The 16,159-nt window shown below is 40.1% G+C and overlaps 1 protein-coding gene across 6 annotated transcripts in view; it reads left to right on the forward strand.

Moving 5' to 3' along the window:
* PHAF1 (phagophore assembly factor 1) overlaps nucleotides 1-16,159 on the forward strand; it is a 46,787-nt gene that overhangs the window by 17,149 nt on the left and 13,479 nt on the right. For all 6 annotated transcript variants that reach the window (XR_012641550.1, XR_012641551.1, XM_074968549.1 and 3 more), the window contains exons 5-9: nucleotides 2,282-2,325; nucleotides 4,731-4,810; nucleotides 9,167-9,261; nucleotides 12,527-12,624; nucleotides 14,456-14,568. Coding sequence is in view for 4 of the 6 variants with exons in the window: in XM_074968549.1 (XP_074824650.1) it covers nucleotides 2,282-2,325; nucleotides 4,731-4,810; nucleotides 9,167-9,261; nucleotides 12,527-12,624; nucleotides 14,456-14,568 (430 nt within the window). In the remaining 2 variants the exon portion in view is untranslated. The remainder of the gene's footprint in view (nucleotides 1-2,281; nucleotides 2,326-4,730; nucleotides 4,811-9,166; nucleotides 9,262-12,526; nucleotides 12,625-14,455; nucleotides 14,569-16,159) is intronic.

The following is a 16,159-nucleotide window of genomic DNA, read 5'->3' on the forward strand; positions in this document are numbered from 1 at the left end:
TTGTATTCCTGGATTCCATCCTTTATTGATTCTAGCACTCACAAGAAGCTTCTGAGTTTTCTCCATTCTTGGGGTTAGGCTAGATATTTTTTTCCCTCACTTCCAGAGATGTCCATGTGCAAAATAAGAGTGTGTGGAGGATTTGAGAAAATGGAATTTGGAAAAAAAAAAATAGGACCAGTACTGACTCACAATAACCCCATTTAAATGATCTTCATTCTTAAGTGAGGCATCTATTAGATCATAGCAGGAAGTCTAGAAGAGTTGAACCAAATTCTCATAATGCAAAGTAGCCAGGATTTTAAGAAGCAGAACTAGGACAACTATGTTAATATATAAACTTGCTTTAATGGACAGGAGAGAAACATTTGTTCATTGGGGGTTGGTTGGTTGGCTGGTTTTTTTGAAGGTGAGTTTGCCAAATAAAAATGTGTTTTGTGCTCAGTTTCTTAGTTGTCTAAAGTGCGTGGGCTTTCCCTACATACTTGCCATTTTGCTTGAGGAAACTTTCGTTTTCTTTAGAGTCAATGGTATACCATTAAACATGAAGTACTTATTATACAGGCTGTTGTGTGTAGTTTTAAATGTACATTATAATATTTTATATGGGGATATTCACCAAACAAATTAATAAAACAAGACTTCCTTCTTGGTTGGTGGCATTCGTATGAATTTAAAACCATGTGTGTTCAGTTAATATGCAGCATTTCCTCCAGCCACAGAGGGAGTGCTTCTGTTAAAGCTTCATTAAGGATTATCCAGAGCAGCACAAGGCTCCCTGTTTTCCCCACAGCAGTTAGACACCATCCTCTCTCTTTCTTTCTGCAGCAGCTGGCACAGGAAGAAAGGTATCCAGATTTGGGAGAAAGGATGTGGGGATGGAGGGGGCCAAGATTAATCCCTTTTTATTCACTGAAAATCTGCTTTAGGCCCAATCTAGCATCAGGATCCATTAGTGCAGATTCCTATTCCCCAAGGAGACTCATCGAGATCAACAGGAATCCATCTAGGTGCAAGAGTCTGCACTAATGTATACAGGATCAGGCCCTCATAGTGGAGGTTCTGAAGAGATCTCTAAATTTAAACAAAAATGATATATACATAAAACAAAAATATTAAGAGTTATCATGCCTCTGGTCTGCTGTTATCCTTTTTTATGGATTCCTATTGTAAGAGTCTGTTACAGCACCTAAAGCCTTTGGATAGGCATCTTGTGTGTTTATATCTGCCACAAATCACCTTGCTCAGTGAAAAAATGAGAGAGAAGTTTGAATATAGTGAAAGCTGTACAAGGAACCACCATTTTTAGGCATTCTGAAGAGTCCAACCCAAAGAATCTTCAAATGTATTGAAGGCACATCTGTAGCACTTCCATTAGGAGACCACCTCTCTTTGGTAACCATTTACTGTCACTCCCTTCAGAGATTGCTTAAAAGAAATTGCTCTGTAGATACTACTTTAGCCCCCAATCTGCCAAAATGATCCATTCATACAGACTCCCATTGAAGTCAGCAGGTTTCATGCAGATGCAAGGATCCACCCTTGCACAATCAGTTACAGGTTTTTTGGTGCTTGTTTTAGAACTGTGATAAACTCTTCACTAATTTATCTTGATTTGTTTGCAGTGTTGTTATATCTGTCTTGGTCCCAGAATATTAGAGAGACGAGGTGGGCGAGGTAATATCTTTTTGTGGACCAACTTCAGGACCTGAAGGAGAGCTCTGTATAGCTCGAAATCTTGCCTCTTTCACCAACAGAAGCTGGTCCAAAAAAAAACTATTACCTCACCCATCTTGTGTGTCTAATCCAGTGGTGGGCAACCTGCTGCCCACAGGTCGCACACGGCCCGTCAGAGTAATCCACCGGCGGGCATCTGCAGGCACGGCCGCGCACAGCTCCCAGTGGCTGCAGTTTGCTGTTCCTGGCCAATGAGAGCTGTGGGAAGCGTCGGCCAGCACGTCCCTGCTGCCCGCGCCGCTTCCCGCAGCTCCCATTGGCCGGGAACGGTGAACCGCGGCCACTGGGAGCTGCAGGCGGCCATGCCTATGGACAGTCAGTGTAAACAAACTGACTAGTGGCCTGCGAGCGGATTACGCTGATGGGCCGCCAGTTGCCCATCACTGGTCTAAGCTGTCTTGATTCAGTTAAAACCAAACAGATTTCCACTTGAGAAGGTGAACTTGCAGTAATAATTTTTAACTTGGGTCAGTAATCTGCCCTAAACATCCTATTTCAAACTTCTGTGAAACTGCAATAATTTTTTCTATTTTCTGTCTTTCAGGTGATTGAAGTTTATGACTTGACTAAGGTGAAGTTAAAATATTGGTAAGTGATTTAAGATTACCTTGTGTCATTGGGTCACACATGATTTATTAGTTACCTTCTCTTTTTCACTCCAGTCATAATTACTGGACTGCGCTGAATTTTTGTCTCATTAATTTCTCTTCGCAAAAACAGTTGTGTGTTTTTTCATCAGAAGTTAATTTAATTATTCAGAAGTAAAAGTTATAGGTGGTGTTCTCATAATATATCAAATTAAAGAACATGTTCTCAACAGAAATGAGTTCTGGGTACATTTTGAATAGGAGTCTTAAGTGTTTAAGGTGGTAGGCATGATGCATGTTGGATCAGTATTTTTGTGGTGCCAGTAGGATTTGTTTGGGTCAATTATACTGTATTTTGTTGCTTATGCTTATTATAATTATTCTGTTTAGCTGGGGAAGAGCTTTCAATTCTTTATATGCTACTCTAACAGTGAGAACAAAATTCAGATCATCTTCCTAAGCATATTCCCTGTGTAGATTACCAATCCCCTGTCTCTTCTAAGATTTGTAGACTTTCTGCTCTAAACTTATGGTATTAAATATTTATATGTAGCACGAAAGGTGGGCGTGGACTTTTACAAATAGAATAAAGGTTCAGTCTCACCCGTAAGGACCCTTAAAATCTAGGGGCAGATATTACATCAGGGCAGAGAGAAGAAGGCTTGCACAATACAATTGAGGGTTCATGTTTCACACAGACACGCATTATGTGAGTTATTTGGAGATTACTAGGTCGATGTAGAAGCCTGGGTGGTATATAGTGCTTGTGTTAGTGACTGGCAGAGACTCCCATTTTACTGGGAATCTGGCTTTTTTCTGGTTGCCATCAATTTTTCATCTTGTGTGTTCCATTCACTGATTGTTTTGCAAGTGTAAATGTGTTGGTAGGGAATGTTAATTAGGTAAAATAAACTGAACAGCATCCCACTGCCACGTACAGTATGTGGTATTATATCTAGATTTTTTTTTTTTTTTTTTTTTAGAAAGCCTGTATCCCATAATTATCAAAGGTTAGTTATAATAAATGATCCTCGTGAAATATTTTAATTGACATACTATTGTAATGGTTTATGCAAACCAAAGGCAGGATTTCTTTGATAAAATCAAAAGTACATCATTTTCTTATTCTCAAAAGCCCACCTTATGAGTATGGAAATGTCATTGTCTATATTTTTCCTCTGAGTAGTTTCTTGAGCTCCAGAGCTGACCCTGAAACAGAACGTATCAAGACTTCTTTGTAATGGGAGTTGAAGGTTGGAAAGCCACATACATAGAATGATTGTAGAAATACCCACAGATGTTTGCAATAGTTCAATTTAACCAAAAGATCTTTTTTTTGTTGTTTTTTGTTTTGGAAAAGAGATCAGTGCTCACTTTCCCACATGGCTGTCCCTTCAAACCTCTTTGTTATATAAAATGGCTGTAATGCCCTTCTTTCCAAATTTCTTGTAGCAATCATAGAATTATAGGGTTAGAAGGGACCACAAGGGTCCTTTAGTTTAACCCCCCAAGCAGTGGTATCAAATGATGAAATCAAGGGGTCAAATTCTTCTCATCAAAGCAAAACTCAAAAAAGCTGCAACTCGTGGATTTGGGAAGTTTTCATATTATGTGTATGAAGGTAGAGTCTGATTTTATAAATCCCTTATTATCTTTTTATAGACGCCTAAGGGCCAAACCCTGCTTTCTTACTCCTGATATTCATTCAGAGTAACTCCACTGACATCAGTAGAGTTATGAAGGAGTAACAAAGAATAGAATTTGGCTTTAAGAATTATTTCCCTTCTGTTACAAAAAAGTCATACAGTTTTTTGGCTGAACTTGTGAGGCCAAAAACTCAACTTGATGGCATTTTTCTGTTTAGATGTCGCACTAACTTTTGAACATAGCATCCAATCAATTCCAAAATTACAGTGAATCTTTAATAGAACCCCTCATCTTAGATTTGCCCATCCTCCCATGTGGTTTGCAAATGCTGACACCCTGAAAAAGAGAGAAAAGGAGAATACGAGTGGCAGACACTGGCTGGGGGAGAATGGGGACATACAGAGCCCCTGGCATGAGGGAGAGGGTAGGGGGTTGCAAGGAGCCTCCTAAAATAGAAGGAAATGGGAGGGTGGCTCGAGGATCAATGTAAGGAGCCCCTTGTGTGTGCAATGAGCTTGGCTGACAGAAGCAACAAAGCGAGTGACCCCAAAGTATATTTGATTCTCCGTACCTTATTAAAACATGAGGTGTTTTCTCTGGTACTGGATTGCTATGTGAGATAAATGTAACATAATTTTCCCTTGAAAAATGAGTTTTCTGAGCATTCTTATTTTTGTATCTAAATGATTTTAACTAATGAACCCCAACTAATAGCCTGCTCCTTAGTGATGATTCAGTGCCTTTCATTTTCTTTTTCAGTGGTGTCCATTTTAACTCTCAGGCAATTGCTCCAACCATAGAACAGATTGATCAGTCATTTGGAGCAACACACCCAGGAGGTAGGCTACGGTATTTCTGAGATCATCACTTATTGGCTTCATCCAAATGAATTAATCTCTTAGTTAACATTAAGAATGACAAACTGTTCTAAAGAATATGCCGTATTTTCATATGAGAAGCCGATAAAGCCTTCTGATCCTAATTGACCTGAGTTATATTGTTTTTCAGAGTTTTGTCACATTCTTATACTTTACAAGATATTCCCATTATATTTAAATTTGAATGGTGGCCTACTTAGTTAACTAAAATAACGTGAAATATATGTGGCCCAATAATAGTATGTTTAGGTAGCATTAGTGCGCTCACTCGAACCCACAATAACAAGGAACTTCTGAGGTCTTTCCTTTCTTCTTGTCTAGTTTAGATGGAGAGAGAATTTTCTCAGGCCATGTCTACACAAACGCTTACTGTACAGCACGTTGGGGTGTAAATCTCTAGCATGCCGTGCACTAACTGTCCGTGTGGACCCTGCTGATACGTGCTACAAGCTTCAAGCAAAAATATGTCCGTGTGCCCTGGGGAACTTTTATCATGCATCAGCAAGTCCACGCAGGCTGTGTGCTGGAGTGCTGTAGATATATACACCTCAGCTCGCCACTCAGTAAGTGTTTGCGTAGAGATGTCCTAAGTCACAGTGTCTGGTTAACTGGACTGTGTTTGGATAAATGCAGAAAAGTGGGTGGGGAGTGAGATGCCCTCCAGACCCAAGGTAAGAACACCGGACTGCTTCAGTAGGTCCTCATGGCCACTCTTCAGTCTGGAGATTGGAACAGCTGGCAGACCTTCTGAGCACCTGCACAGGTGTCACTGGATCCATGTAAACAGACCACATTGTCATGTGATATGGTCAGCAGGATCCGCAGCGCTCCCAGCATGAATCACACTGGCTTCAAGGTGTGGCGTTCTAATTTATTAACACAAGTACAATCAGTGTACAGAAGAAATGAAACAAATAAAGTACAGACTGTAAACAGATAAATTCTCCAAATGGGCCCAATATCCCCTTCAAACTTCCGCTCAACTGAGTTCTGTCTCATCAGGTTGCCCCTTTGTATTCTTGATAGTTTGTTCTCCATAGGCACTTGCTCCTTTCTTTGATCATTTACTCAGCCTTCTATTATATAGAATCACTGAAGAAAAGGGAAATCCAACAGAACAGAAGTACATTACTCAGTGTTTTTGATAGGTGATGAAAAGAAACAATGATTACTGCAACTCCTAGGGCAAAGGGTAACTAGAGTTGAATTACCTGTTGGGGAGAAGCCTTGGACAACCAAAGCTGAGTGCAGCCATAAAAGTGAAATAATTCCTCCCATAACTGGGGACTGGGGCTTGTGTCAGAATAGGCAAAATACCATTTATGGCATCCTTTCTCATGTCTCTCTTTTGGCCTTGTGTTCAATCCAGTTGCTGTGCTCCAGGCTGGTCCTCCATTGGCTAGTATCAAGACACTCTATGGTGTGTAGGGATGTACATCTCCATCTCTTGCAGTCTTACCGCTCTGCAGGCAGCTTCTTGGACAACATATTGCAGGGATTGAGCGGTGTGGAAGGCTCTGCAGGGTCTGTATTGAATTATATTCCTTTAACTCGGTAACGGTGCCAGGGATATAATTGGATAGAGACCCTGCAGTAATTGGATACCAAACGAGTAAGTGAAGGCTGGGAGAGTTGTAGCCTTTACACTGTGAATGTCCTTGATTTTCTATATATAAATCAAGCTGTAACACTATATGAATGCAGTTATTGGGAAATGTTTAAAGGAGAAAAAGAGATCTCGCAAACCTATGAAGTGATACCATGGACCATAACAATATTTATACAGCTGTAAGACTTGTTTATCTAACTTGCTGTATGGCCATGTAAATCTGCATTCAGGACTTTAAAATTGCAGCGTAACAACACATCTTGACCTTTCTGACATATTTGTATGCATGTCATATGCTTAAGAAAAATTGTGCACCAGCTTTGTTTGATGCTAATTTTCATAAGATCATCATCCAGTGACAGTAAACGGGAAGGTGATGAAAGACAACAGCTTCTCTTTTCTTTGAGGTTTCCCTCTTTGCTTTTGCCACTGTTGTTGTCTTCACCATTTACAGCAAATATTAAGTAATTCTTTGCAGTAAATTAGGGCCCATGACTGCCAGAACTCTTCTGTGTTCCATATTTCGTAACATCCTATGCAAACTGACTGGTAGACTGTTTCTGGCTGATGCTGCTTTTAATGACCATGGTTATGCCCTATAAAGTCCTAAATGGCCTGGGACAATCATAGTTGATGGATTACCTCTTTCCGTGTGCCATACCACCACAGCTGTGGTCTGTAATAATAGCTAGCTCTTCAATAGTGCTTTTTATTAGTAGATCTCAAAGCACTTTACAAAGTGCTCATTATCCCCATTTTACACATAAGGAAGGGGTGCTTGAGCTGGAACCACTTTGAAAGGAAGCACTGGCAGAGCCTTCATTGTGGTGGCCCTGAGACTCTAGAATTTGTGTACACAAACAGACACACACCCCTGGTTCAAAGTCATGAATTTAACGACCATCTGGGCACAGTGCAAAATGTCTGTGTGATAGGGTTTTTGTAGTGGGCTACGGTCATGCTTCCTATAATGAAGAAGGGGTGGGAAGGAGGGTTTGGGAGGAATGGGGTTGGTGACTGACTGGCTGAGTTCCTGTTGAATGAACTATTTTAATGCTATTGAGATTTAATTGTATTGTTAACACTGTGTTAGGGTGCTTAGAGTCTTCAATAGCCATTTCTTTAGTTATTTCTCTTTATATATTACTTCTTAAGATAGCTTGACTTCCCTGTGAAAGTATTACCTTCTTCTCCACTCCCCGTTTCGAGACACTTCATCTATTATTTGTTTCCTGTGATGCAGCAGAGTTCCCACTAAACTGTCTTTGGCCTGAGCAGGCTACAAATGCCACTACACAACGGTTTTGTCTTTGGGCAAATGCACGCTTCTCAGGGAACAGGTCTTGACGCTGGGTGAGGTGGCTGGTACGGTGTTAGCCAGAGGAATAGGCAACTGGAAACAAGGGTGGTACTGTACACAGTGGTAGCGACACAGCAGTAAGTTAGTTCAGTGTAAGAAGACTTAAAAACAAAAAAAATAACAGTGGGGGACACCATAGCCAGCCGCCACCTCCTCCCTCAAGCCCTGCTCCCCTGGCTGGCACCTAGGTCCATGCCCCTCCTCCTCCCCCCCACCCCGGCTGAAACCATACCTGACCATGCACACCCCAGGGCCAATTCCCCTGGCTAACAGTGGCCCCGTTCACCAGTGCCATGAGCAGCCCCGGAAAAATGAGGAAGATCCAGTCCCCACCCACCTCAGAAATCAGGACCTTCTGGCTTTGCATGGTGTAGACTATCAGGAGAGCACATGAGCCTGTGCACCAGTTGGGGGGTGGCGGGGGGGCACAGGGAGGGGCGGAGCCTGCGGGGCCACGAGTAGGAAGGGTGCATTCTCTCTGCTCAGCCCCATGGAACGAGAGGGATCCTGGAGGCAGAATCAACCCCACCGCCAGGACTGGCAGTGTATATGATTGGGAGTGGGCGGTATTTGGAGCATTTGAGAGAGAGGAGGGAGGATTTTGGGGGTACCCAAGGAGAGTCACTTTGGGTAATTTGGGGAGGATTCTCAGGGAGCTGGGTGTGTGTGTGAGGGGCAGCCAAGGGGGAATGTGGCAGGAGGAGCCATCAGGACAATTCCTGGGGTGTTGGTCTTCCCTGGAATGTATATGATGGTGGGCAGGGTCCCTGGGAAAGATCAGAAGGGTTACAACTCCTGCTCCTGGGATCTGTGGAGCTCCTGAGGGCAGCAGGCCCAGATGGACATGAAGTTGTTCTGTGCTGGGAGTGGCGGGGAACTTGCCTTCATGCAAGGTAGGGGAAGAAGCAAGTGACATGCTGCCTTTCACTGGCACATTCCCTGTAACCACAGAAACCTTCCTCCTCTCGTGACAGGGAGCAGAATCTCACATGGAGCCTCTTCTTGCTGTGGCCTTGGCATTCACATGGTCCGGAGTCAACTCTCCTGCCATCATGTTTGTTGTAGGGAGTATGGCTGGGTGCCTGTCACCTGACTTGGGGCTGAGCAGCAATATTTGTGATATACGGCATATTCAGGGTTGTTCCATGTGTACGCGGTTTACGGGGAACGTTCCTGTGATGTGAGATCTTAAAATTCCATATTATGTCATGGTATTTTATTCTTCTCGGATATTTTGCTGAGTCAGGAGCATGCAGAAACAGCAGACTGAAGTGATAGAAAGAGCTGCTAGATCTGAACTAGAGAAATTACTGTCTCTTTCTGTAATTCCATTTTCTTTTTTTTCCAGTGTACAACTCAGCTGAACAACTCTTTCACCTCAATTTCAGAGGGCTGTCTTTTTCTTTTCAATTGGACTCATGGGCTGAAACTCCAAAGTACGAGGTCAGGAATCATTCTTAGTTAATAGATACTGTGCTTGTTTGTTTTTTGTCTTGGTAACCGTTGCAAAATATCACCTATATTTGCCTGCAAGCAAAACAAACCCTTCATCTGGGTGAAATTTAAGTCTTAAATTGTGCTCTGATGCATTTTCTTACCTTAAGCATAATCATTTCAAAGCCAAAGATCATGCCTGGCTTTTAGCAGAAGGGTGTGGATGGAGGGTTTGCTTCCGAAACTAATAGGGAGTAGCATTTTCATTATTGAGCAGAATCTCTAAAATTTGCTTCTCAAATGTGAACACCCAACTAATATCTAAAATATTTCAGTTAAAGTAAGCTTTGCTTTTGCTTTAGTTAATCTCAAATTATCTATAAATTCTGTTTCAATTCCTCCAAAGTGATTGTGCAGCTAACTAGAATAGAGGGCGTAAAATACGCTTGCTAGATAGGAGAGTCTGGAAATCAGAATTACGTGTGTTATGCTATATAGGTTTCCTTATTCACTAAATGTTTTGATAGGTTACTAAATGCGTAAGTGGGCCTAATCCTATATCCATTGAAGCTGGTGACATATATCACACTGACTTCACTGGAAGCAAGATCAGACCTACTATGGTAATGCTGTATAACTCACTTCTGTGTTAATGAAAATACCCTGTATTGTGTGATCCATTCTCATCACCTAAAGGCAATGCATATTGTACAGTGTTGGATTCCATGACAAAAACTGGATGGAAGGGGCGGGGGAGGAGATAGGTTAGCCAATATAGTGGCATATGTTCTCATTATATGAGCTAATTCCCAGATCAGTAGGCTAGCTATGTGTAGAGAGAGCATTTAGAGGCTAAGGGCATTGCAAAGAAGCTTAATGACTTTTGTATGAGTCTTCAACAAGTAAGAGACTAGGGAGATACCTACCCAAAAGGTATCCTTTGCAGATAATTGATAGTGTCCGCAAATGAGGTGTCAAAAAAAGCATTGGAACAAATTGATAAACTAAATAGCAATACACCACCAGGATCAGATGGTATTCACCCAAGAGTTCTGAAGGCATGTAAGAACGAGCTATCTGAACTGCTTAATGAAAGATTTTATTTTTATCAGGTATTCTACTAGGATACTGGAGAATAGCCAATGTTGTGCCTATTTTTTTTTTTTTTTAAAAGAGCTGCTAGGAAAGAACTTAGCCATTGTAGACCTATGCATCTTATTTCAGTACCAACTTTGACGGACTAACTGGAAAAATAATTATGGGTAGTTAAAACACCTAATAAGAGCATGTCTTGACAGGGTAAATTGTGCCTCTCAACACTATTAGAGTTCTTTAACAAGAGTCTCCAAATAGAAGCTAGAATTGATTTTCACTTTCTAAGCCTTTCACAAAGTTACTCACAAGAGGCTATTAAGGTTACTACGTTTTCTTATGATGAGAGGTAAAGTTCTTCCATCGATTATAAATTGTTGTAGAGGTAGAAAACAAAACTTAGGAATAAATGGTCAGCATGGAAGGAGATCAGCAATGGAGTTCCCCCATCAAAACATCCTGGAAAAGTGGTTGAACAGTGAAGTAGTGAAATCTGCAGATGACAGTTGTTTGTTTGAGGATTAGGAAGGATTGTGTGGAAATCCAGAAAGACCTCACAAAGCAATGAATGTCATGTCTGTTGCAAAGTACTACATATTGTAAAGAACACTACCCAATGTGCATCAAAAGTTCAAAGAACACCTGTAAGCCTCCTTGTGGGAAAACACAATGAAAACTTCGGCTCAGTGTAGTCAAAAGGCAAACAAGAATTTCATCTGTATTTAGAAATGACTAGAGAATAATACTGAACATATTAAAATGACATTGACAGTCATTTTCCTTAAATACTATTAATTTGGTTTTCTCTTGTCTTAGACTTCCAGATTGTTAGGATTTAGGACTAATTACGTTAGAAAGGAGACAGTGTCTGAAATGATAGCGATATAGTGAAAGGTCAGTTATTCCTGTTACGCTTCCTGTTCTTTCTTACAAAATATTTTTTTATAGTAAAAAACGTTGACATGTTTAGTTTAGGTGAGGTCCTATTGAAGTAAAACAGTTAAAGTAGGAGACTCTTTTGCATATTTATTTTTTCTGTGTGTTGTTTCTGTGTCTCTGTGTTATGCCAGGGAACAACATAGCACGACAAATTATTTTCCTTTCCAAAGCTAGTGGTGTGTGTTTGAATAGTGTTGTGGAGACAATCTTTTATAGGTGAAGTTTATGTTCAATATGCATACCTATAAACAGACTCACCTAGGACAGTGTCAGATTTCCTTCTTCAGCACAACTCTTCTTTAACAACAGATTTTAAAATCATTGTAAAAATTATCCATACATAAATAACATTGAATTGTGTTGGAGGGATTGGAGAAGGAAAGAATACTGAAAGGAACCAGATAAGTCAAGGTATTTTCTCTGACAAAGACATTCTCCAAACCAGCAGAGGTACAAACATTAATTCTTAAATTTTTGGGGAGCTATTAACGGGTTTTAGAAAGCAAGCATGAATAATATGACAAAAGATTGATAAGATTTAAAAAAAAAAAAAAATGTCACCCACATGTTAAAGGCCCCATTTTCTACAGTTTTCCAGGACCATAAATACTGTAGTATACCAGAACAAATGCTTTCAAAGCCTATAAACTTTTTCAAACACTAGTCCTGAACTAGAGTGTCTTGGGTATATGTTTCAGAGTAGCAGCCGTGTTAGTCTGTATTCGCAAAAAGAAAAGGAGTTCTTGTGGCACCTTAGAGACTAACAAATTTATTTGAGCATAAGCTTTCATGAGCTACAGCTCACTTCATCAGAGGCATTCAACCACTGAATGCCTCCGATGAAGTGAGCTGTAGCTCACGAAAGCTTATGCTCAAATAAATTTGTTAGTCTCTAAGGTGCCACAAGTACTCCTTTTCTTTTTGGGTATATGTGTGGCTTATGTTAGGGAACTGAAAAACTATAGCCATCTGGCAGAGGGTAGGTTAAAGAATTGAGCTTTTCCACCCGACCATGAGCATCAGTGAACAGTGTAGTGCAAGCTAATATTTTCCAGTGGCTTTTTTTCCTGCAGTTGTAGTGTACAGATATTCAAGTTAACTATACCTAGAGATGTACAGTCTGTATTTACAAATACAGTTGTCTGGTGCAATATTTTGAATGGAAATGTGTGTTTTTAGAGTAATGTATATGTTTGTCATACAGTATATAATAGTCAGTTCGAATGTTTTTATATATCCACAGCCTAACTTTGCTCATGGCCTAGCTTCTCTGCAAATTCCCCATGGTGCAACTGTGAAACGAATGTACATCTACAATGGAAACAGCCTGCAGGATACCAAGTATGTATAGCTGATTTGTCAAGGGTGGTTAACCAATATCTAAAATGATTTTTTCTCCTTTCCCTAAATCAACGAAGATCAAAATTGAGCTCGGAGGATAGGTGGGGTAGTATGGAAGAAGCAAGTGAGACTCAAGAAAACTCTTCTCCAAAAGTGAGGTTACATGCTCCAAGAGTGAGGATATGAGCTTTATTTGGAAAAGGCACTGTACTTACACAGTTTGCATGTACACTAATGCCCTTTATTTAGCTAAGTGAAGCTGACTAGGGCAAGGAACAATATTTTTGCTATTTGTTTGTACAGTGTCTATCACAATTGGGCCTCAATTTCTGATTAGGGCCCTTAAGCTTTACTGCAATGCAAATAATAAAATAGCAGTCTCCGTGCTTATTTAGCATATGAATAATATGTCGTATATGGCTTATTTCTATCCCGTTGATGCTCAGGGGATTTGTGTGTCTAACTTCCGTGAGTATGAATGGGAATTACTTGTATAAATCCCTTATTAATAGGAGAATGAATCCTTATGTCTTTTTTTCCCATCTGAATGAACTGTTACATTCATATTTGACATGGCATTTCATTATCCCATATTAAGCAATACTGTACTGTTACCATTACTTCAAGGTTCAGTATTTCTGAAAGTATTTTTCTTCCTGGGGAAGACTAATGCCCGGATGGAGTAATGAGCAAGAGAAGGGGATACATTATAATGGACCTTGTTTATGTGGACATTGTAGTCTAATTAGAATCAAGCGCTTTGGGAAAGTTTTCCTCCACCCATCGGTGGCATGGTGGGTTTTAATATATGTGTGCATGCATAAAAGCCTCAGCTCACAGGCAAGTTATGTATTCACTCAGGCACAGAAAAATTCACATTATTGGGAAAAAGTAACTTTAAGGAAAGTACACATATTCTCTTAAAAGTATATTACCTTTCTGTAAATTCCTTACCTGCTACTGTTGCAATTAATTAGGTGATTATAACTGAAAGAGATTTAAAAAGGAAAATTGGCAAGTGAACTGAGGAACAGATGGTGCAGCTTAAACTTCTTCAAAAAATGTTAATTGTCTAGAGTTCATGCTGATGATGCCCCTTTAAAATAATTCAGATACTTTGACATTTAGAAATGGTGACAAATGACAATGTGAATCAATTAAAATCTAGGGACTAGGAGGCACGTGTTTTATGATCTTAAAATAGACTTTAGATGCTAACTCACGTCAACGAACCACAGCAGAAATCAGTACACTCAGCCATCTGTATTCAGGAATGGTCCAAGACTGGACTAGCAGGAATACTTGAGCTGGAGAGTGAGAAGTGCTGGCAGTGTCATGTGTGGAAGCCTCCACATGGCACACACATGTTGTTTAGTTCTAGCGGCAGCTGTGAGTTAAACATGTATAAGCACAATATGGCCCTTATTTTCACAAGAAGTACACTTGAAACCAAAAACTGTCTGAAACAATATGTTCCGGTATAATATGAGATATATAATTATAAAGTCCCAAGTGCTGGATGCAGCTGCTGTAATTTCTAGATCTTTTTGAATTGGTTTTTAGTTAGTAAAGGACCCAATCTTTCATGTTGCATTTTTATTTATTGTGCTGCTTAACAAGGCTGTAGACAATGTGAGCTTTTTTTGAGTTGACCGTCTCAAAAATTACTTCAGCCCCTTCATTCTAGGTGAGTTAGGCTCTCCCATGTCAACACTAATATGCTTTGCTTTAATGTATTGTACTAGCTTCTGTCATTGGAGAGTTAGCAGAAAATTCTTATCTTAAGCATTTCCAGTGTTTGTTTTTGTTATATCTGATCTAACTGTTCCAGGGCTCCCCTCATGCCCCTCAGCTGTTTCCTTGGTAACGTGTATGCAGAGAACATTGATGTTCTGAGAGATGGAACTGGACCCTCAGGTTTACGGCTCCGCTTACTCACTGCAGGTATTACTGAGAACAGATGTTGTGTTGCCCTCACTTTTAGTCAGGAAAGAAGGGACAAATTCGAATGAAATATGCGTTAGCTATCTTATTGTATTTTCATAGGTGGGTTTCAAAATGTTTTGCACATCTTCTTTTAAACCCTCTATGAAACAGTATCTTACCGTTGCTGCATATCCACACTCATGGAGAAATCACAGATGGCTGTGGAAACTTTTTTCAATTCCAAGTTCATGGAGTTTCTTGTTGGCAGTGGAATTTGTTTTATTCTGTGCATATGCCCAGAAAAATAAACAGATGCTGTCTGTCATAGGAAAACCCTGTCAGAAACAATGAAACCTCAGGTAGGTGTGTGCCCTGAACACTGTAACACCAGCACTACACAATGCCACTGTCATTCTAAATTCAGTGGAGGTGGCATTACAAGTGACATGAGTTGATTGGTATTTACCCTGTGTTCTCTTGATGGCTGGACATCTAGACTAAGAAGAAAGGTTTATTGCCTGATCAGAGATGCCACTAGGTGACTGCTCCTTTAAAGGGCTTTAAAATATTGTCAAAAAACATATTCAGTTTATTTCAAATTCTTCTTTTGAGTAGCAGGGCTTATTTTCTCAGTGTTATGACTTTTTTAGACATGGTCACGTTGAGAGAACTCATATATTCTTAGTACACACAAGGTAAAAAGTGGAGGGAGGGAAAGCTTTAAAAAAAATGAGGCATAAGAAATAATGAATAAAAATGTAGCAGATTTGTTAAAGTTACTTTGCTTCTGTCTTTACAGAGGAAGATAATGGAGAGCTGCCTAGGACAGGGATCATATATCCTGGTGTAGTAGGGAAGGAGTTAGCTATATTATCCAGATAATATAAATGGTTTTGAAAAATTGGATACTTTTAAGGTAGAGTGTCATGTCTAGATAACATACATACCTGAGACTTAAAGGAAATGATGTTAGCAATAAATAAAATCTTTATTAAAATGTTATATTAGCTGTCAGACTTCTAGAACTTGCTAAAGGACAAACTTGCCATGTATCATTCTTTCCTAGCTGAACTTAGTTCCTCCAGTTAATTCATTCTCCACCCCTTCTGGAATTAGTTTCTGTGTAAGTGAGTTAACTTACAGTAACTCTTGCTGAAGAAATCAAAGCTGGCTTGATTGGGTTTCCTTCTCTTTATAATACTTACGAGATACCACAGACCAGGAGGCAGCACTAGCTAGCCGCCTTTTGGCTCTCAAGAAAACTTTCTCAATTACAGTGAGAGAGCTGTTTGGTAAGAAAAACTGAATTCTCCATGAATTGAAAAACCACTTCTGGAAATCATAAATAAAAATACTAATTATGCTCTCAGCATTACATTTAAAATTTTTCTCTTAGAGGCAAGGCATGTTTATCCCTGACTTACATCGCTGCCCAACCACTAGCTAGACATAGCGGGTATGTCAAAATGGGCAAAAAGTGTGTGTGTGTGTTGGGGAGAGAGAGAGAGAATCGTGTTAACACATTTGAAAAGCCCTGTTAGGTTGCATCCTCGTACTTTGGAAGCCATGTTAGCTGGCCATGTTGTACCTTAGGCTCCCCATGAGGCCT

The sequence above is a fragment of the Natator depressus genome, chromosome 12 (genome assembly GCF_965152275.1).
Source record: "Natator depressus isolate rNatDep1 chromosome 12, rNatDep2.hap1, whole genome shotgun sequence".
Lineage (NCBI taxonomy): Eukaryota > Metazoa > Chordata > Testudines > Cheloniidae > Natator > Natator depressus.